We start from the raw sequence: 23,851 nt of genomic DNA, 5'->3' as shown, positions 1-23,851 counted from the left end.
TTAACTTTACATTTCTAATCAACTATGCATGTTTTATTTTATATTAAAACAATCAATATTGCATAAAACAATAGATTTTGTTTAATTTATTAAATATATAAAAAAACCAAAACACTTTCAATTTAATTTGCATTTTTCATGTTATTTTCTTAATAAACCGGCCTTTAAAGCAAATATTTTTTAGCGGCTCATCAGTGTCTAGTATAGATATTTTATTAGAAATATTTAATAACAAAACCATAAAAATTTGTGAATAATTTTTGAATATATATATATATTTTTTTTTTTTTTTGTTTAAAAATATTTTGAAAAAATTATCACCTGCTAATTAGAATATTTACCCCATATGGTGGTATCGCATTGACGTAGTATTTCTTTAAATGGAAAAAAATTTATAAAAAAAAATACACACATTTCAACAGCTGTTGAAATACCGCTGATAGGAGTATATTTCACCCACAAAAGATTGAAGTCAAGCACAACGTACCCAGTAGCTTTATCAGTTTAGGCACAAGCTGGAAGCTTGAAGACAGCAATATCAGCACAATACACACACACACACACAAAGATGTGGTTGATTATAGCGCATGGTCTAGTATGTGTTACTCAGTCATTTTAACCCCACAACCCATACAACAAGATCAATGACAATAAGTCTGTCTGTCCTGCTGACTGGCAGAATGTTTTAAAAGATAAGCAATGAAATAACACAAAATTGCCGGCTAAATATTAAAAATAAAACAATTGTTAATTTAAATTTTCACAAAAATGTTAAACACTTTTTTAAAAAAGTGTTTGAATTTTTTTAAATTTTATTTTTTTCAAAATTTTCTGGCTCCTTTTCTTATGGCACTTTAATAATAAAGACTTAAATAACTAAAACAATGAGATTACAATTAAATTATAAACAATATACAGTAAATTTTTTTTCAGAAATTTTTTTGCTTTTATATTAATTTTAAATTTACAAATATAATTTTTTTTGTAATTTCTGTTTTTTTTTTTTTTAAATTTAAAAAGAATTTGTACATGTTGTTGTTTTAATTAATAAATTTTCAAAATTATTGTCATATAATTTATTACAAAATTTGTTTTTGTTTTTCATATATTAATTTACAATTTATTGTCTTTTTTTTTGAAAAAGCTTTAATTGGAATGAAAGCTTTTTTTTTAATTTAACAGTGGGTTAGTTTTATTTTAAATTTAAGTATTTTTTTTACAAATTGTTTGTTTAAAGCAACATCACATTTAAGAAATGATTTAATATCATATAGTTTATTATTTTGTTTTAAACTTACAAACGTATAAGGAAAGCTTTAATAAAGAAAGCTTAAAGAATGATTAACTTATGAAATAATGACTGTAAATAGCTTAAAAGCTATTCAACAATGTTGTAATTAAAGCCTTAACGAAGTTGTGTTTTTTTATAAAAAAATTAGTTTTAAAACTTTTGGGAAATGTTTAAAGCTTTGAAGCTTCATTAGTTATCTTAAAGTTTTTTTTTAAACATTTTCCAAAAGCTTAAATTTTTAAACTAAATTTATATAAATTATTATTTTAAAGTGTTCATCAGTCCTTAAAGAGTTTTTTATTTTATTTATGTTTAAATTTATTTCTCATCTTCCTTCTTCTTGCGTATTTTACCCTCCGTTTGTATGGTAGCGGTAACGGCCTCAAAACAGGAAGCTATTGAGGGCTCAGACTCATCTTGACTATAATCATAACCAGCCATTCTGGACAAAGTCAAAATATAGGAACAGGCCACTCTTAACACGGAAAGCTTTGAAAGCTTTTGATTATTCGAATAGGAGGGTACAGCTTTTCTTAAGGTTTCATAGGCCGCCGAGATGGTATGTACTCTTGAACGTTCACGGGCATTGGCCTCTATGCGTCTTTCCCGGGTCATATTTTTATAGTTACGCTGTTGGGGTTTCGAGGAGTTTTTCTGTGAGCCTGAGGTATTTAGAGAAGATTCTTCATGGGAGGAGGTTAAGGAGAGAGCTGGTGGTGGTACTAGGGTTACCGAAGCCTGTTCCGTACTACAGCTATTACTGCTGGCATTCTTCTTGGGTGGTGTTTGTTCTATAGACGATTCGCGGGTAAATCTTTTTTTAGGCGTTAAACCCTTAGATGTAGAGGTTTCCTTACAGCTTTCCGAATCCGTTACGGGTTTCTTTAAGACTAAAGCCAAGGGTTCTTGTTGTTCCTCGCTTTGATGTTCATTTTCCAAAGGCAGTCTATGCAGAGTGGTAACACCAGGATGTCTTACAAATACCTGGGCCGGATTTGGCATCATTTCATGAGGTAATATCTGACTAGGATCCCATAGTTGTGGTGGTGGTGAGGTTACTGTTACCGCTGGCGGTGTTAAGACAACACCCGAATCGGTATTCGAGGAATAACGTATGCGTTTCTTAAGCGGTCCATTCGATTGAGAAGCGGTAGATTTTTCCTCCACTACCTTAGAAGGCTCTGAACTTTTGCGTTTATTGCGCACCAAAGATATAGGGGTGACTTTAACTTCCACTGAGTCTTCAGAATTATCCGTAGGACTACTGGGTTCCATGCGTAAATTATCACTAAAATAATCATCACCACCTTCTGAACTGCCCGAACAAAAACCAGCATCGCGATCATTGGAATGGGGTGAACCTAAAATGGAATAATTCAAAAACAAATTAATAATTTGTGGTTAAAATTTTAAATTAACATAATTTTTTTTTTTCAAATATTTATTGCAAAATAATACAAAGAGAGTGAGCTAATGTTGTAGCTAATTTCCTATTCGTTTTGACTTAACCTTAACTTACTTTTTAGTTTTTATGCTAAATCTGTGTTTGAGACTTTCTATGTCAAGTTGGTTAAAATATTTCAGAAAAAAAAATTCCCCAGATTATTGTTTTCAATCCGCCTACGCTATTTTTTAAAGAGGTTGAACCAGTTTAAGTTGATAATAGATTTAAAAAGGTTTTTGCTATACCATGATTATGTGATTATTTTTTTTTTAAGATTTTGTTTTGTTGTCGGTATGTTTTAGTTAATAAATTATTTGTTTTTTATAGGAAAAAAAAAATATGCAAAAATTTTAACATTAACCTGTTAAGCAAGATTTCAACAAGTGATAAATCTTTAAATTATTACAGGATTTTTTAACTCTTTTTAAGCTGGTTTTATGACCCCTTTTCTTCGTTTGATTTTTTGCAAAGTTTTCAAAGGAAATTTGTTTTTTTGTATACAACTTGTTGTGGTTGTTTGTTAAATATGTACTTTTTATAATAAATTTGTATTATCATTTTTCCTGCAAAAAAAATGTATATAAATTTCAAGTTCAACAAAGCCATTAAACTTGTTAACCTTAAAAAAAAATTGAAACACTCACATTTAGTTTGTTAAAAAAAAAATTTATAAAATTTAAAATTTTGCCGCCAGGTTTTCATCTGCAAAAAAAAAACGAACTCAACCGCCATAATATTGCGCTTGCAGTTCAAAAAACATTTGTATTGTTTTTTACCTGTCGACACAGTTTCATTGTGGTGGTTATGGGAGAAATATCAAAAACCCCAACAGTTTTGAAGGAGGACAATGTAAACCTCGATGACTAGAATTGAAAAATGTTGAAAAAATTTCCCTAATGTACTCTTTGTAATACACAGAGAAAGTCATTGTTTACTTTAGTATCCCTAAGTAATGCACATGGTAATCAATTGTCACTTTAGTGTTGCAAAGTAAACTAAAAAGTTTTTAATGTGGACCATGTAAACCTCGGCGACTCGAATTAAAAAATGTTGAAACAATTTCCCCAATGTACTCTTTGTAATGCACAAAGAAAGTCATTGATTATTTTATTATCCCGAAGTAATGCACCTGGTAATCAATTGTCACTTTAGTGTTGCAAAGTAAACTTAAAAGTTTACAAATTAAATCCTGTAAAGTTATTTAAACTATTTAATCCCATTTTCACCACCTCCAGTTATCGTTTAACTGGTAGTTATTCTTTCAGTTAAGACAATGTTTGTATGAGAACTGTCAATATATCTTAAAGTTAAATTGTAACTGAACTTGGTGAAAATGGGGGTTAAAGTAATTTGCTGTCGATTTATTTAACCATTTGTAATGAAAGTGATGAGTAAGATGGTAATAGGCCCTTAAAACTGCCGGGCTTTTACAAACATCATTAAAATCGTATTAAGTAAGGAATGAAAACATACAACAAGTGTTTTTTTTTTAAGAAATTTCATGGATTTGCTGGGATTTTCAAGTTTTTTATGGATTGAAACCGGAAATACAGTTTAATTAAAAAGGTTAATTGGATTTTAATTGAAAAAAAGAGGCATAGCTGCTCAATGTTACAAAAATAATACAAATTTACTAAGTAGAAACTAAAGTTATGAAGATTTTTGATAAAGTTAGCCAAAAGCAATGGAAATTTTTAATAAAATCTATAAAATTTTTAAAATTGATATGGAAGTAATAGAAGTTTTTAATAGAAACAATTAAATTTACAAACTAGAAACTATAGTGAAGTAATTTTTTAATTAAAGCAAACAAATTTACAAAGAAAAAAGAAATGTAATGTAAATGTGTAATAAAATCAATTAAATTTGAAACTAAGGCAATGAAAATGTTTAATAAAATTAATCAAATTTTTACAGTACAAATCAAGGTGAAGTAAATTTTAATAAAATCAATTAAATTTGTTAATAAGAAAGCCAAATAATGTAAAAGTTTAATAGAATCAATCAAATGTACAAAGTTGAAAGCAAAGTAATGTAAATTTTTAATAAAATCAATTAAATTTATAAAAGAGAAACTAAAATGATGTAAAATTTTAATAGAATCAATCAAAGCTAAAGTAATTTTTAATAGAATCCGTTAAATTTTGATAGTAGAAACTAAAGTAATGTTAGTTTTTATTTAAATCAATTAAATTTCTAAAGTAGAAACCCAAATAATACAAATGTTTAATAGAATCAATCAAATGTCCTAATTGGAAACCAAAGTAATGTAAGTTTTTAATAAAATCAATTAAATTTACAAAATAGAAACTAAAACAATGTAAAATTTTAATAGAATCATTCTCAGCTAAAGTAATGTAAATTGTTAATCAAATCAATCAATTTAGAAACTAAAGTAATGTAAGTTTTTAATCAAATCAATTAAATAACAAAGTTGAAACTCAATTAATTAAAATGTTTAATAAAATCAATCAAATTTACTAAGTAGCCAGCCAAGTAATGTAAATTTTTAATTAAATCAAACAAATTTATCAATACCAAATAATGTAAATGTTTAATAGAATCAATGAAATGTCCTAATTGGAAACCAAAGTAATGTAAGTGTTTAATAAAACCAATTAACTTTACAAAATAGAAACTAAAGTAAAGTAAAATTTTAATAGAATCATTCTAAGCTAAAGTAATGTAAATTTTCAATGAAATTAGAAACTAAAGTGATGTAAATTTTTAATCAAATCGATTAAATAATAAAGTTGAAACTAAAGTAATAAATTTGTTTAATAAAATCAATCAAATTTACTAAGTAGCAAGCAAAGTAATGTAAATTTTTAATCATATCAATCAAATTTATCAAGTAGTAACCCATGTTATGTAATTTTTTATTAAAATCAATGTAAAACAAATTTTATTGTCAAAAAATTCCAAATATTATTGAAAAGTACCTATTCTCCTTAATTCCTAATCCAGTCACCTTATCTTAACTGTTTTAGATTTCTGCTTAATTTTTGATTTCTATCACTCATTTGGTATAATTTTCCGTTAAAAAAAACATGTATCTATAATTTATGAGTTCTAATTTTTTAAAGAAACTTAACATCCTGCTTAGAATCCCAGAGATTAAATTAAAAAAAAAACTTATCAGATAAACACACTTATTTTCTCACTTGACCTTTTTTCTTTCTTTCATTCTAACCCTTATCAGTTATTATTTTATAGAGAAAATAATCTCTAATTCGTACATTGTTTTCAGTTAACACCTGTAAAGGATCAAGTCACGTAACGGTGGAAGTTCAAATACATACAGTTTCATAAATAAAATATGATGTGAAAATAATCACTTGTTGTCACTTTGGTAACAGTTGAGATGAAAACGAGTGATAACTGAAAAGATGAGGTAACTGGGGTTACGGCATTATTGTTTTCCTTTATTGTTGTTGTTGTTGTTCGATTACATTGAAATCAAAGTTGAATTATATAAAATAAAGAAGAGAAAAAAAAAACAACCCCTATAGAATGTAACAATTTTTCATTTTTGTAAAGAAAAGGCAGCTGTTTTCTGTTCAAAATAGATTTAATGCTAGAATTAAGTGTGGAAATTGATTTCTTTTGAAGAAATTTGTTAAGACAAGTGTTTTGTTATATTACATAAGATTTGTTTAATCACCTGTGATTATTAACGCTACCTGTTGCAGTTTGTTAGTCAAATATTTTTCTAATTTAAGTGTTTTTGTTTCTTATTTCAAAAATTTTCTTTTTTTTTTAGGTAAAAGTCCAATTGTTTCTTTTTCAAAATTTAATTTTAATTATTACTTTTTTTTGGATTTCTTGACTAAAGGTTATCTTGTAGTAGGAGACGTGGTTCAGACATGTGTCTTAAGTTTTTTTTTTCTATATTTCGTTTTATTTATAATCTCTAACTATTTTAAACTATTCATTTGTTCATGATCTTTTGTAGTAAAAAAATGATCATGTTTAATACGCATTTTATTTTTATATATTTTAAAACTCTTATCAGTTGTGAAAAAAAAAGAAATGTAAATACACGTTTTAAATTTTTATGAATGAAATCTTAAAATAGAGAGATAGTAGAAAAGGCAAACATGCTTTTTGTTCAGTTCAAATTAACCCTTTAAAACCCCAGAGCATTTGCTTTAATTCTTATGATCTTGTCTTTAAGACTAAAAACTTTATAGCTGAGACCACAACCTTGTTTATGCACTCTCTCTTTCTTCTCTACCCAAGACAATCATGTTGCTAGTTGTTAATCATTACACATATGGAGCTAAAAACGATCGAAATTTGTTTCATATCCATTTCAATTCTATGGAAATTGCGATCACTTTCGAAATTCTTTTAAATGAATCTTACAATAGTAACAATGTAAATAAAATGGGCAAATATGGTTTTTCAGTTTAAATTAACCCTTTAAAAGCAAAAGAAATTGCTGTTATTATTATGATCTTGTGTTAGTTTAAGACTAAACCCTTTATAGCTAAGATTACAACCTTGTTTATGCTCTCTCTATCTCTCTCTTCTCTCTACCCAAGACAATCATGTTTCTAGTTGTTAATCATTAAAAGTTGTTAATCCTTAAACTTCTGGAACCAAAAACTCTTTTCAATTCTATAGAGATTGTGATCACTTTCGAAATTGCTTTTAATGAATCTTAAAACAGCGAGATAATGAATAGACAAACATGGTTTTTCAGTTCAAATTAACCCTTTAAAAACCAAGATAAATTGCTTATTATTCTTATGATCTTGTCTTTATTTAAGACTAAAACCTTTATAGCTAAGACTACATTAAAATATCATTAAAAATTGTTAATGATCTGCTTAAGTATAAATAACTTTATAGCTAAGACAACAACCCGATTAATATGCGCTCACTCTCTCTCTATCTACCCAAGATAACAATCTTGGTAGTTGGTAAGGAATTCATAGCTAAAACAACAGCCTTATTAATGCTCTCTCCCTCTCTCTCTCTGCCCAAGATGACGACAATCTAGAGCCAATTTCTAGAATTTAAACGCGATCGTAATATCTTTTTTAAAAACTTATTTTCTAGTCACATTTTGCTCTTTTATGCTCTTTACTCTTTAGCTAAGACAACCACCTTCTCAAAATTTCTTCAAAAATATTCTCTTTTCAAATTTTATATTGTAACAAATATTACACTGAAACCCCTTCCTTTTCAATTACAAAATTTATTGAATTTTTCCCTCTATAATTTCTTTATTGAAAAAAAAAAACCAAAAAACCTTTGGCCACTAAATACTTTCTATTTAAATTGCCGCTTGATTTTATAGGAAAATTTAAATAAATTATTATTGGCGCCATACTGCATTGACAACTTAAATTGATCATATGAATGATACGAGAGAAAAAAAAAATGCAAAAAAAAACCTTTAATTTCTAGTAAATTAAAATGTATGCAAGAGAAATGTAAAATTGCATGTGAAAAATAATTGAACAATCATATAAAAAAAAACACACACATAGACAGAAAAAAAATTAAAAGAAATATTTCTGTGATATTTTTTATAACTAAATAAAACATCTGTTGAAATTATGTATATGTATACCTCATCAATATCCAAGACATCATCAGCAAGAAAAAAACAACAAAAAACCACAACTTAGCAAAAAAATAAACAAAAAACATTATCGTCATAATCAACATATGAAACCCCCAACATTTTTAAATAATACAAAAAACAAATGGAACAAACCAGCCAATATTTAGCAGAATATGTATAAAAAACAAACCAACAGCATCATAAACAACAACAAAAACATCAACCTAAACATCATCAATGTGCCTACAAGCTGTCCAAAACATATACACAACAATATACAGAGCAGCTTCATCATAAAAATGTTTAGCAAAAAATAACCAAAATTTCCCCTTCAACCCCCTTCCCCAACTAAATCAAACCAACAAATACATACATACAATGTGCGTCATTCAAGTTAAAGAAAAAATATATAATTGTGAAGGGGGGGGGGGGGGGCTACACCATAAGGTATGACTTCCCAAGCCATAACAACAAATGATCAATATACATATTTTTCTGTTACAACTTCATTATTATAACAATTTACTTAATCTTGTTTATTGATCATTATTATATCGTTGATTTGTTTTTTGTTTTTGTGGACCATATTTAAATGAAATATAATTAATTGTTTTTTTAAATATATGCAAAAATCATTTTTTTTTTGTTAAAAACTATTTGCCAAAATAACCATTTAACCATTTGTAAGACACAATACAAACCAGGTCTTGGCCATTTAAATACCACAGATTTGACATAGATTTTGTGTTTGAATTTTTTTAGAGAATTTTTGTTTTGTCTGGTAGGTTTCCTTATAAACTGAAATTATTTTAGTTTCATATTTATATTTAATAATTTTTAAATAAAATATATATTAATCATTAGCTAATGTTTAAATTTGCCAAAAATAAACACAAGAAAAGACTTTGAACTAAATTTTTACATAATTAAAATAAAATAACAAATTAATAAAAATTAATAAAGAAAAATGAAATGAAAAGTACTTAAACAGCAGTGCTGTCTCGCCCTTATCTGCAATAGCAGTGAGAAAACAACACCTCAGCAATTGCAAATAAGAAGAGAAACTCTCATTAACCGATAAACTTACTCACTAAAACAATGTATACTCACACATGTTTAAAAACAAACAAAACAAGTCAGTGAACTTAGTTTTTACTATCTGACATAGCTGCTACTCTCTCTCTCTTTAAATAAGAAAAACCCAACAAAACAACACTTGGGCAAAGTTAAAAAGCTCTCTTTATATAAATAATTAAACTAAAACAATAAAATTTTGACTAAAGAAAAGAGAACAGAAATGTAAACAAACTCATAGCTGCTACTCTCTCGCTCTCTCTATATAACAAAACAACACTTGAACAATTGAAAGCAAAGAAACTCATAGCTGCTACTCTCTCGCTCTCTCTAAATAACAAAACAACACTTGAGCAATTGGAAGCAAAGAAAAAAGCTCTGTTTATAAAAAAAATGTAAACTAAAGCTATAAAATCTTGGCTGGCAAACTCATAGCTGCTACTCTTTCTCTTCCTCTATCTCTCTAAATAACAAAACAACACTTAAGCAATTGAAAGAATATGTAGAAAAAAACTCTCTTTATATAAATGGCTAAACTTAAACAATAAAATCTTGACTAAAGAAAAGAGAATTGGAGATGTAAACAAACTCAGAGCTGGTACGCTCGCGCTCTCTATAAATAACAAAACAACACTTAAGCAATTGAAAGCAAATTTGAAAAGTTGTCATTATATAAATGAGTAAACTTAAACAATAAAATCTTGACTAAAGAAAAGAGAATAGAATAGTAAACAAACTTATAGCAGATACTCTCTCTCTCTCTCTAAATAACAAAAGAACACTTAAGCAATTGAAAGCAAAGAAAAAAATGATCTGTTTATATTAAACTTAAATCTTGACTAAAGAAAAGAGAATAGAATAGTAAACTAACTGATAGCTGCTACTCTCGCTCTCTCTCTAAATAACAAAACAACAAAAGCTCTGTTTATATAAATGATTAAACATAAATCTTGACTAAAGAAAAGAGAATAGAATAGTAAACTAACTGATAGCTGCTACCCTTTCTCTCTCTCTCTAAGTAACAAAATAACACATAAGCAATTGAAAGCAAAGGAAAACAAGCTCTATTTATATAAAACAGTAAAGTATTTAAATCTTGGCTGGCTAAAGAAAAGACAATAAAAATGTAAACAAACTCTCCCATCAAAAAGACCAGGGATCGGCAGCGAGCAACAACTAAGCTAACAGATTAAAAATAAATGTGTAAGCAATAAGAGAGCTGAAGTAGACACTCTTAGCAAAGAACAATTAGCTGATACTAACATTAGTGTAAAAAGAGTAAAAAGCTCAAACAAACAACGTTTAAGCCTAAGAGTTTTATATACTAAATGACTCTTCAAAAGCCTGAGTATATTGTATTCTAAATTTAAAACCAATTTATTTACAAAAAACTAAAATCTTTAACAGATAAGACTTAACAATTTACTTCCTCATTGTAAACTATACATCATTATATTAATATTTTTTTCTTATTTTCTCTACGCACTTGTTCATTTCTCTCTCCCCCACTCCTTTTAAGGTTAATTAGGCATAGTTTTGCAATTTAAACAAACTGTCATTTAATGTCTTTGTATTTTTTTTTATTGTCTAGTTACTTAGTTATTGACAGAAATTTGTGATTTTTTATACTTTACCTTAAACAAAAAAAAAAAAAAAAAAAAAAAAAGAACCCATACACAAATAAGTAAGGAATTTGTGGGCAAAAAAAATATATATAATAATAATAAAAGAATTGTTTAGTTAAAATACCAAAGTTGGTCATTGTTGTTTAGTAATGTCAAAGATGACATGTGGAAAATTATATGTGAATATAAAAACAAAATACAATGAGCAGCAATTTATTTCAAGATTTTCTTTTAACTTCTTCATATTATTTAAGTCATTTACCATAAATGGTGTTCAAAAAGTATAGTTAACAAGAGAGGTTTTTCATCTAATCTAAGAAAGGCAAAAGAGGATAAAATCATTTTTTACACAAGGTAAACAATTGCATATTTTAGTTAAATTTGTTTCTAGCTAAAACCTGCAGAGAAACTAAATATTTTTCTAATTATTTACTTAGTTTACCTAATGTAAACAATAAGATTATTGCCTCAATTCGCAAGATTTTTAGATTTTTTTTAAGAAATCCTTTAAATTTACATTTTAAGCGTTTGTACGTATATTACCGAATGTAATTAATTTCCTATAAAAGTCTTTTGTTTTAGTAACATTACAACATTTTAACAAAATTTATTAAATCCAACTTTATTGTATTAAATGTAAAGAAAAAGTCTTAATAAACCAGACAGGCGTCATATTTACCCCTCATTTTATAAAACACACAATAACTTTATTAAATATTCCCCCCACAATATTTCCTTTTATTTAACCATATTGCTGGATAACTACTGTTTTCTAACCCTGCAGTTTGTGAAGATAAATCTCAAACTAATAATTTTAGCGGGTATTTTGTATTAGCCTAGGCTTGTTTTAGGATGAAATTAATTGATCCCTTAGTTTAGCTAAAATTGTGAAAAACATTAAGTACTTTTTAAGCTTTAGTTCACAAAAGAAGTTGTAAAGTGTCTACTCCCTAGATTACTTGGGGACACTAGAGTGGTGTTTAACTAGCTCTCCGCATTACAAAGAGTACATACATTACAAATGATCTAAATATAAATAAATTCACCTTCAAGAATAAGTTGCAAATTTGATTAAAGAGTTATATAGGTTTCTTGTAAAAATTTTAAGAAATCTCTTTCTCTCTCGCTCTCTTTCTCTCTTTGTCCTTTTCTGTTTCATATACATTATTATAAAGAAAATGTACCTATAAACAACGTTGTAGTATTATATTCTTCTTGTTAACTTATTTTCACTTTCCAAACTCTAGTTTCAACATAATGTTTTAAAGTGTCTACTTTATAGATTACTTGGGGACACTAAAGAAGTGCTTAACTAGCTCTCCGCATTACAAAGAGTGCATACAATACGAATGATCATAATATATATAAATTCACTTTCAAGAATAAGTTGTAAATATGATTTAAAGCGTTATAGTAAAAATTTTAAGAAATATCTTTCGCTCTATCTCTTTCTCTCTCTCTCTCAACCCTTCTCTCTTTCATATACATTATTATAAAGAAGAATTTGTAGTGTTATATTCTTCTTGTTAACTTATTTTCACTTTCCAAGACTTAGTTTAAACACAATGATTTAAAGTGTCTACTTTATAGATTACTCAGGGACACTAAAGTGACGCTTAATTTGCTCTCTTTAGTACAAGAATTACTTACGATACAAATGATGTAAAATTTTGAGTCCACCGAGTAATTAAGACATTTAAGGAAAACTTTACATTGATTCCCCGTAAAACTATTAAAAACTCTCTTTCTTTCTCTCTCTCTCTCTCTCTCTCTCTCTCTTACCACTTCTCTCTTTCATATACATTATAATAATGAAGATTTATAACTTTTATCGTCATCTTTTTATCATTGTCTTCCTTCCACTTACTAAACTATAGTTTGAACATAATGATTTAAAGTGTCTACTTTATAGATTACTTAGGGACACTAAAGTGACACATTACTGAATATCTTCAGTACAAGAAGTACCTGCGATACAAATGATGTAAAAATATACTTATAAATTCGTTTCCACCGAGTAATTAAGACATTTAAGGAAAAACTTTACATTGACTGCCTGTAAAACTATTAAAAGCTCTCTTTCTCTCTCTGTATCTCATTCTCTCTTACCACTCCTCTCTTTCATATACATTATAATAAAGAAAATTTATTACTTTTATTGTCATCTTCTTGTCATTTTCTTTCCACTTTCTAAGCTTTAATCTAAATCTGATCTATGAGTCTAAATATAATGATATAAAGTGTCTACTTTATAGATTACTTGGAGACACTAAAGCGACACTTAACTTGCTCTCTGCATTACAAGAATCTTTACAAGGGCTTTTCATTAGGATAAAAGCATTACTTAGACTCCTTGTAAAACTGCTGGGATATGTCTCTCTCTCTCATCCCTGCCCTCCCTTCCCACTCTCTTTCAAACACATTTACATTTCTATTGTTTAAATCTCTTGAAGTTTTTTTCTTCCTTCTGTTACATTGACAACGACAACAAAAAACAGATGATGATTATGATAATAAAAAAAAGTTTTACTTTTATTGTCATCTTCATGTTTTATTGCCGCTCTTTTGAGCGGAGGGGGAGGTATGTAGGTTTTGTATCAAAAGAGGAAGTGGTAACAATTTATGATTGTAGTTGTTGTTGTATTTTGTTCAAATTATTGTCAACTTTAGCTTTGTTCTACTACTATAAACAATGTATAGTAGTTGTTGTAAACAAAGTAAAACATTTGTTTTCTTTACATACATTTTTGGTAAATTGAGCAATAAAACAACAATTTACATTTGTTGTAAAGTAAAAGAAAAAAGAAGACGTTGGGTTTTCATAGTTGTTTGTAGAAGTAAAAGTGGTGTTAACTTAAGTTAACAATTGATAGTTGTTATTGTTGTTGCTGCTGCTGTTTGTTTATTTGTTTGCTTTTAGTTAACATGTGTTTGTAGTAGTTGTAGTCATCAAAGAGTAAACTTTTTGATGACTAATAAAACAGATGAGTTTTTGTGACAGCTAAAGGAATTAATAGTCATAATTTGATTAAAATTAACAGCTGTTTTTCTTATTTTGTAAGTAGTTAATCTTTTTAAATGTAGAAATTTTTTTAAATTTAATTTTTAAGTAAGATTAACATGTTTTATTTAAAATTTGACAAGACAAGTTTTTGGTGTTTTTGTGAAAAAAAAAAATCCAAAAATTAACATGTTTATTAATTGTTAAATTTTTATTAAAATAATTAGCCATTTTATAACTAATTCCAAAAACCAAACAACAACAATTACAATGAGCATACAAATAACAACTAACAAATGTCATGTTGTCGCCGTCCATCATTTAAATGATTGCAAAACATTTGTTATGTTTTTTTCCTATAAATATAATTATTTTATATGTTTCTGTTTTATTAAAAACGTTTAACGCATTTTTAATTAATCATGCCATGGCGCTTTGAATAATTGATTTCATATACATAGATTTTTACATACCTACATACGTAAGTATAAACATATTAATGTAGTTTAGTACAAATAAGTTGGCACTTGTTTATATTTATGGTAATTGTACAGGGTAAATTATAAACAAGTGTCAAGTAATTAAGAAATGAAAAACAAAAACAATAAAACTAATGATTTTTACTTCATTGGTTACCCAAGTAAAATAAACAAAATTCTAAGATTATATACATACATACTAGTTTGCATCATGTCAACAATGTAAAAATTTTAAAAAATGTACAACTTTGTTTAAATATTATGAAAATGTTAAAGATTTTTCAAATATGGTGTAAATAATGAAATTTTACATTATTTACCTAAGTAAACTATGTAAAAATTGTAAAATCTAAAAGGAATTTACTAATTACATTTTCAAAACATGTAAAGAAAAAGAAATTTTGAATAAAAATTATTGTTTACACAATGTCAAAAATGTAAACAATTGAAAAATTAAAGATTTTTGTTCTCAAAATGTTCACATTATTTAATAGTTTACAAAATTTCATTTTTTACATCATGTCAAAAATGTAAACAATGACAACTTACAAATTTATATGTAAAATTTCTTAAAATTTTGAACAAAAATGAAAAGTTTTTTTATTTTGTTATTGAATAATCTATGAAAACCAAGGCAAACCTATTTTACATAATGTCAACTATGTAAAATATTAAAATTTTAAGAATTTTTGCTTAATTTTTTTTTAAGAAAACATAATAAAAACTTGCTAAAATTTCATTATTTACTCTAAATCATATTGTTTACATGATGTAAAATATGTAAAAACATTTACATTTTAAGTTAAACTTTTCAAAACAACAAAATTCTATTCAAAAAAGCTTTAAATTTTATTGTTTACATATTTTACCTTATGTAAATAATGTAAATTTTGAAATTTTATTGAACTATTTAAAAAAAGCAACATTTTGTTAAGTAAAATTTTAAATTTTTCAAAAAATTACATTTTTTACCTAATGTAAACAATAGGTAAACAATGTTATTTCTAGCTGCAAATGTCTTAAAATTAATGTTAACGTATAAATAATGAAAATTGAGAAAAATTTTAATAAACACCAAGTGTCAACAATGTAAATAATGGTTAAAATAACATAATTTGACAGTAAAGCAAGGTAAATATTGGGTAAACAATGTTATAACTAGTTACAAATGTTTCCAATTTCATATTATCATATATATAATGACATTTCTTAAATTTCGTACATTTACCCAATGTCAACAATGTAAATAATGGTTAAAATAACATAATTTTACAGTAAAACATGGTATTAAATTAGGTAAACAATGTTATAACTTATAACAAATGTTTCCCATTTTATATTAACAAATAAATAATGAAATTTCTTAAATTTGTTTACATTTACCCAATGTCAACAATGTAAATAATTGTAAAAATAACTTATTTTTACAGTAAAACAAGGTAAATATTGGGTAAACAATGTCATATCTTGCTATAAATGTTTTCAATTTAATATTAACAAATATATAAAGAAATTTCCAAAAAAAAAAATTAATATTTACCATATGTCAACAATGTAATTAATGAATATTTTGCGTAAAATCAGCTAAATAATATGTAAACTTGTGTTAATTCTAAGTTAAAGTTACTTTAGGCATTTAAAATCATTATGTAAAGAACCTTGAGTTCCAATTTAAGTTATAATTATCCTTTTATTAAGCAGTTTTTTCTTAAATGTCAACTTTCTATTTACGATTTCTTTGATTATAATGAATCATTTTAACAATTTCCTTCTAAATTTATTTTCAATTTAATGAGTGGGCTATTTGATTGATACGTTTTAATAATATGATTGCATAAATTTACTTTTTTAATTGTCATCATTAAGAGAAATATATATAAATGCATTTTAGATTTTGTTATGGCTGCTGCTGATGATGAGTATTTACTTAAGTCTGCGGTTGTTTAGAGGTAAATTTGTCGCATTTGTAAAAAATGTCTAATCAAATGATGAATTCAATAATAATAATGATGTTGTTGCTGTTGATGATGAGGTGTTGTATATGATTAAATTGAAATTTATTTATATTTTGATCTATTTTTATGCTAAAACCAAATGTAATGTCAAGAATTTCATATTATTAATCACTTCCTTGAGACATACTCATACAAAGTACATAACATATTTCCCCCATGAGTAAATATGTATGACGCTTAAGAAAAAATCTCTATAATTTTAATGGCAAAGAAACCACTAAAGATTTGCTGCGTTGTGTTTTAATTTTTTTTTAATTATTAAAAGATTTACTACTGTTTTTTTTCTTGCTCTAAAAAAACACGAAAAAATTATCAGCAAAATTGTAAGAAAAATCGAAATATTATTTTGTGGCGCCACATGGCAATCACATTAGTTTTTCATTCTTATTTTGCTCATCTGTTTTTCTTCGTTTTTCTTTTCTCATTTGGGGTCCCTTTTGTTGTGTGTGTGTGTGTGTGTGTAACATCATTGAAATATTATTCAGAAATTTCATATCCACCATCATCCCCATTTAACCACCCATTTCATGCTTTTTTTTCGTTTTAGTAAAACCCACATTTATGACACACAGCTGTGTCATCTCGTTTGGTATATTTCTCTGTTTTTATGTGTTTTATAAACAAGATTTTTATTTCACTTTTTTTTCTATTTGTTCGGGCAAGAATTTATAGAAGCTGCCACTGCTACTTCCTACTTTTTTTAGTTACCAACCTTCTCCTCCTGCTTCTCCCAAAAGCCCTGCAACATTCTGCCACATTGTTATTTAAATTTTTTTCCCTACAACTCCCAAATTCTGTTCAGTTAAAACGTCAGTCAGTGTGTCTATAATTTTTTTGCTTCCTTCACATTTTGCCAATTTTCATTTTTTTGTTTTTATTGTAAAAGAAAAAGTTTTTCATTGTGTTTTTATATTTGTTTTTTTGTTTCCTTTTTGCTTTGTGTAATAGAGACCCCATAATTTGTTAAAGTGTAAATTTTTGTTTGTGTGTGTGCGTTTTGGCGCCATCTGTTTTGTAATAGTAATTTTTTTTTTTTTTTGAATTTCGTAAATATTTTTGTGTAATTGAGTGGAGTCTTATAGACAATAGTGAAGGGTGCGGGTCATAGAATTAATCATTTTATTTGTTACTTTGTTTGTAGTCAAATTGAGGAAATGTGTATAATTTCATTTTAAAAAGCTTAAGCGTCTTTTTTCAAACACCTAAAGGTATGCTACGCGTTTTATATTGAACTTAAGCAGTTAAAGAGAGAATGAAAGAGAGAAGTTTGATGTCTAAGTTAATGAGTATACAACTCTTAAGTAATTGCTTGAACGTTATTTACAACACCCTAAGGTATACTACATATTTTAAATTAATTTTTTGAAAATTTAAAAGTTAATAAAAGAGAAAATTTTGGAATTAAAGCAAATATGCATATGAATAACGTTTATCTGGGGCATAATGTCTTAAACAACTGGTTTTAAAAGCTTTTTTAGAACGCCTTAAGGTATGCTTTAGATTTTAAAAAGAATTTAAGTAGTTAAAGAGAGAATGAAAGAGAAAATGTTGTGTTAGCTAATGAGTACACAATGTTTAACAGCTTATGTGTATGTTGTCAGTTGTCGATCATTGCTTGGTTGTTGTTTACAACACCTTAAGTTATACTATACATTTTAAATCAATATTTAAGCAGTTAAAAGGAGAGAATGAAAGAGAAAGTTTAAGTTTTAAGCCAAAAAATACATAAATCTCAATAGTAAGTGTATATTTTGCTATTAGTAAGTAAATGCTTAGGTGTTCTTTACAACACCTTAAGTTATGCAATAGAAAATGGAAAGCTAAGATCTATAAATATGTTTCTTTTAATAAAAAAACTTAAACATTTTCTAAAAAAATAAAAATTTAAATTTAAAGTTCAAAGTTTATTAAATAAACTACAAAAATGTTATTTATTTTTAACTCCAGTCAAAAGATTATTTAAAATTTCAAAAAAAATTTATGTCAAACTGTATATAAATTGCTAATTTTTTTCTTGTTGTTATTTTCAGTTTCTTTCTAAATTATTTATTGATTGAGTTAAAACAACAAAAAAAATATGTATAATAAAATAAACGTCAGCAAAAATTTAAATAAATGACAAACCTCAACAAAAAAACTGAAGTAAAAAAAATTTAAGTTCCAAAAAAATAAATAAATATCAGATTACACCTTAAAAATCAAAATTGACTAACCGAAACAAAAAGCTTAAAAAAATTGTTTGAAAAAAATGCCAAAAAATATACAATAATTTGCTTTTATTTTTTATAAAACTTTTTGAGTTTCACATTAATAGCTGACACCTGTTGACACTTTTTTTTTTGCGTGTGTAATTTATACAAACCGACAGACGTACAGCTAAAGCAAATGAAATGCAAAATAAATATTTAAAAAAAATATAAGGGGTTGTATTGAATTTTGTAATGAATTTTTAACACATTTCTTTACAATTTACTTAAACGAAATGAAAAAAATAAAAATTTTAACGAAATGCAAAAATTTCAAAGAAAACAAAAAATTAAATAAACATTAAATAAATTGGCACATTGACTTATCGAATTTCAACAAAAAAAGGAGCAAAAAAATTTTTAAAGAAAAATATTGTATTTTTTATTAATTAAAAAGAAACCTTTGGAAAAATGTTTTAAAAATTTAGAAACTATATTTATTTTTAATAGATATTAACAGTTAAGATATAAATTACATACTTTTTGGAGGAAGAGAAAGAGAGAGGGAGAGAGAGAGAAAAAAAGGTTTTTAAACTTTTTAAGGTCGTTTCGTTTGTTTTAAAGAAACATTTTAAAGTGTCATTTAAAAAAAAAAATCAGCAACAATTTATGAGTTTTTAATTTGTTACGATTTTATGGAGTAAATTTATTCATTATATTTAAATTAAGTTCATTCAACGTTTTAATTATAATGAATTAAATTGTGAGTGTGTGTGTGTAAATGTTGATAATTTCGAAAGTTTATTAACAAAATAATAATTAATTTAAAAGCAGAAAATAAAAATTTTATGAAGTATAGAAAAAAAAGCCGCCTTAAAGTTGGTTATACATTCTAAAGCCTAAAGCTAGGCTATAGATTTTAATTTATATCTAAACCAGAGAGAAAGACAACAACTAAGCATTACTGACATATTAATTAACACATAAGCAAGAGAGAAAAACGGTACATTTACATTTCCTTTACATTTCATTCTATATATATAGGAAAAAAAAAGCCGCCTTAAAGTTGGTTATGCATTCTAAAGCCTAAAGCTAGGCTATAGATTTTAATTTATACTTAAACCAGAGATAAAGACAACTACTAAGCATTACTAACATATTAATTAACACATAAGCAAGAGAGAAAAACTGTAAATTCACATTTCCTTTTCTATCCGAAAAAAATTTGTTATTTATTTCAATTTTTTTTTTAATTATTTATTTTAATTTAATTTCCATTTCCCCATAATTGCTATACAAAAAAACCTCATTTCATTTCATTTCATTATTAATTTTCTTTTTGATAAATAATTTTAACTTATTTCTTAAACAGATACATTGTTCCTCTCTTGGAAGCCAGCTAGCAAATGTTATTATTTGTTTATAAAATGTTTTATTATTATTATTATTTTTGTTAAGTGGGTGTTTATTATTTTAATTTCAATATTATTTTTTTGTTGCGCTTTTTCAAATAATAAACAGGTGTTGTTGGGTTTTTTTAACGTATACAATTGTTTGGCTTTTTTTTCTATAGTTTAAACTTTATAATTGTTTAAATTGATTGCTTAATTTAGGTGTAATTTTTATGGTCATGTGTGTTTATTTAAATGTGTTTTTTTATAGTCGAATTAATAGTATAAATAGTTGTCTAGACTTTTGCTTAACAAATTTCCCAAAAAAAAAATTTTAATAATTTTAAAGTGCAAAAAGTTTATTAGAATAAAATTTAAATGCCGTCGGCTTTAAACAGAAATTTTTGTTAAATAAAGATCTTCTTTTCATAGTTTCTAAAACAAGATTTAGCTAAACGATCGGTAATAGTAATAGAGATCTTTATAAAGTTCTAAAACAGAATCTCAGTTAATAACGTTCGTCTTTAGAATTGCTGATCTTTATGCATAGTATTACAAAATATCAATTAATACCGATCGTAATGATCTCTAAAAGTAATATTGTGATCTTTAAAAACTATTATATTTGTATAAATGATCACAGTCCATTTTGATCACTAAAAGGCTGAAGGAAGGAAGATTTAATTGATAAAAGGCCGTCGAATTACTATTTGCAAAAATTTTATTAAAAAGATCACAAATGAAGATCATCTAATTGCAATAGGTTCTAAAATTATAACATATCAAAAAAAGCTGATCTTTAAAAACTTATAGAATATTTGTGAAAACTATCCCTCTCTATGCTGATCACTAAAACGCTTTGGATCTTAAGATTGCAAATTTTTTAATATTTATTTTAAAGTTTAAAAAGTTCACAAATGAAGATCACTTAGTACTAAAGTAAAGATCAACTAACTTATGCCATTTCACTACTAAAACAAAGTTGCTGATCTTTAGAAACTAATGCAGGGTTTGTAAAAGTGATCACTCTATACTATATTGATCGCTAAAACGTTTACGATCTTTAGATTAGAAATTTTGTATGTTTTATTTGTTTTAGAAAATATCACAAATGAAGATCACTTAATACCGATCGTGTCGTAAATAATTACTGATCACTACTAGATAAAACTTAGAAACTCAGGGAAGATTTGTGCAAATGATCACTCTGTATATTGATCGCTAAAATGCTTTCGTAAACTATCACTGCTAAGTTTTTTGGAATAGAAAAGTGATCGAAAGCACTTTGAATTAAAATTTTTTATATTTAATTTGTTTCAAGAAGTTGTTGCTTTTAAAAAGGATTACAAATGCAATTCACTTAATACCGATCGCGTACAAAATTATTACTGATCACTACTACGTAATCAAACTTAGAAATTCAGGAAAGATTTGTGATCACTCTCTATGGTTGATCGCTAAAATGCTTTCGTTCCATTCATTGGAAATTTTGTATGTAACTTTAGTTTTAATCGATCGCGTCTAAAACTATTACTAATCACTACTAGATCAAACTAAGAAACTCAAGGAAGTTTTATGCTGATCACTCACTCTGTTGATCGTTAAAACGCTTTTTTCTGTTGATGGGAAATATTTTATGTTGAAGATCGCCTAATACCGATCGCATCCAGAACTGTTACTGATCTAACTAAGAAACTCGAGGAAGTATTGTGACGATCGTTAAAACGGTTTCGTTGTATTGATGGGATATTTTGTATGCTGAAGATCACCTAATACCGATCGCATCCAGAACTATTACTGATCGAACTAAGAAACTCGAGGAAGTATTGTGACGATCGTTAAAACGGTTTCGTTCTATTGATGGGATATTTTGTATGTTTTAATTTTAATTATTTTGAAATTTTTAAATAAAATGTTTGAAATTTTTAAATAGAATTTTTTTAATTTTTAAATAAATTTTTTTTAATTTTTAAATAAAATTTTTTTAATTTTTAAATAAATTTTTTTTTAATTTTTAAATAAAATTTTTTTCATTTTTAAATAAAATTTTTTGTAATTTTTAAATAAATTTTTATTAAATTTTTTTTTTTAAGTTTTTGAATAAAATTTTTGAAGTTTTTAAATAAATTCTTTTAATTTTTTAAAAATTTTTGAAATTTTTAAATAAATTATTTAAAAATTTTAAATAATTTTTTTTTAATTTTTCAATAAATTTTTTAAAATTTAATAAAATTTTGTAAATTTTAAATTTTTTGTTAAATTTCAAGTTTTAACTTTAAAATTTGTTTTTATCAAATAAAAGCCGTCGGAAGATTCAAGTTATCTCGACTATTCAAAAGTTGTAAAGACTTAACTGAGGTCATGATCATTCCAACTTTTACATCAATATTTACTTTTTTCCTAAAATCAAGATTTTTGAAAATTTTGTCGATATTTTTTTTTTTTAAGTCATAGCAAAATCTAAAACCTCAAACTCTCTTTGCAAAATATATATAAAAAAGTAATAAAATTTCTATAAAAAAAGTTGTTTCAACTTACCTTTCATTATAATCGCCGACAATTCAGAAGCATTTAAATGCATATAAAGATTTTCCGTTGAGGCGGTAGTCGATGTTGTTAAATCAGCAGCCATATTAAAGCGAGGTATTTGTCACAATAAATATAATCCCAAAAGCTATATATAGTAGATAAATTAATCCAAAGTTTGCGCGTAATCCAAAAAATATAGGCGGTCGGTTTGTTTGATATTTAGAACAAAAAAAATATTTAGCACTTTTTGTTTATGGGGGGGTTTTTTCTTTTTGCTTTAAATTGTTTAAAGTTGTTTGTTTATATATTTAATTTTAATGGTTGTTATTAACATGAAACAACACAACACTTTAAAAATTTGTTAATATTTAAATAAATTCATAATATTTTAACATAATTGTATGTTGTTAATTTTTTTAACTTTTTCAATAATTTTTAAACACTGTTTGGATAGTATTTTTTTTAGTACAATAAATTTTAACATAAAAGTTTTTGTTTGTTAATACAAAATATTTCCGATTTTAGTTTTTTTTCAAATTATTTATTTCTTTTCTAAAGAACATGTGTTATATTAAATTTTGTCCACACGCGCTATCAACATCCGTCAGCATTTGTAGTCGTTAACGGACTGAAATGTTATCGAGCACGACTATACAACAAATGCTGTGTAAACATTTCGCACAATAATGTATGACCCGGCAAAGTAAAGAACAGTCTGCGCCCGGCTTTACCTGCAACTTCCAGCGAACACGAACATCACACCGTTGTAAACAAACAAACACACAAACCTACCATACAGTGTACAACACAAACACCCACTCGTTATGGGAAACTAAAACTCGACCCTTCAAACTCATACATGTGTTTGACTTTGCAAAGCCACATGTTGGTAATGACTCAACAAATGTTTTAAAGTGTAGTTAGTATGTTTGTTTGAATATCTTTGCATCTTCTAGTAACAAATTTGTAGATACTATGCAAATGTTGTTGTTGTTGTTGTAGTTGTTGCTTCTTCTCTTAATTGGCGCCTGCATTAAAGTCATATTTTTCCATATTGTTATTGTTGTTTTTGTAAAAGTTTTGCATTTCTCGTTTGAGGTTGCAAATCGTTCGGGCTCATACTTCGTTTTTTTCTTATATTTCTAACATTATGCCCGGTTCGTTTGAGGTTCGGGTGCTATTAATCACACCTTTTTAACGTATTCGTAACTTTTCATGTGTTTTGTTCGTGTTGAAAT

General features: G+C 26.2%; 1 protein-coding gene across 1 annotated transcript; it reads right to left on the bottom strand.

Annotated features, from left to right (window-relative positions):
• Positions 1 to 755: 755 nt before the first annotated feature.
• On the bottom strand, positions 756 to 23,254 carry LOC119612620. The gene is made up of 2 exons (XM_037968432.1): positions 22,623 to 23,254; positions 756 to 2,652 (listed from the first exon to the last, which is right to left on the bottom strand). Exons 1-2 carry the CDS (start codon positions 22,714 to 22,716, stop codon positions 1,610 to 1,612), a joined length of 1,137 nt encoding a protein of 378 aa, XP_037824360.1. The 5' UTR covers positions 22,717 to 23,254; the 3' UTR covers positions 756 to 1,609.
• Between the last annotated feature and the right edge of the window lie 597 nt (positions 23,255 to 23,851).

This window comes from Lucilia sericata, unplaced genomic scaffold, assembly GCF_015586225.1.
Source record: "Lucilia sericata isolate MDLA Ls3-8-SP2 unplaced genomic scaffold, ASM1558622v1 Contig001768F_arrow, whole genome shotgun sequence".
In the NCBI taxonomy this organism is placed as follows: Eukaryota; Metazoa; Arthropoda; class Insecta; order Diptera; family Calliphoridae; genus Lucilia; species Lucilia sericata.
Note: the sequence above shows the minus strand (reverse complement) of the source record. Positions and strands in the feature narration are given on the sequence as shown.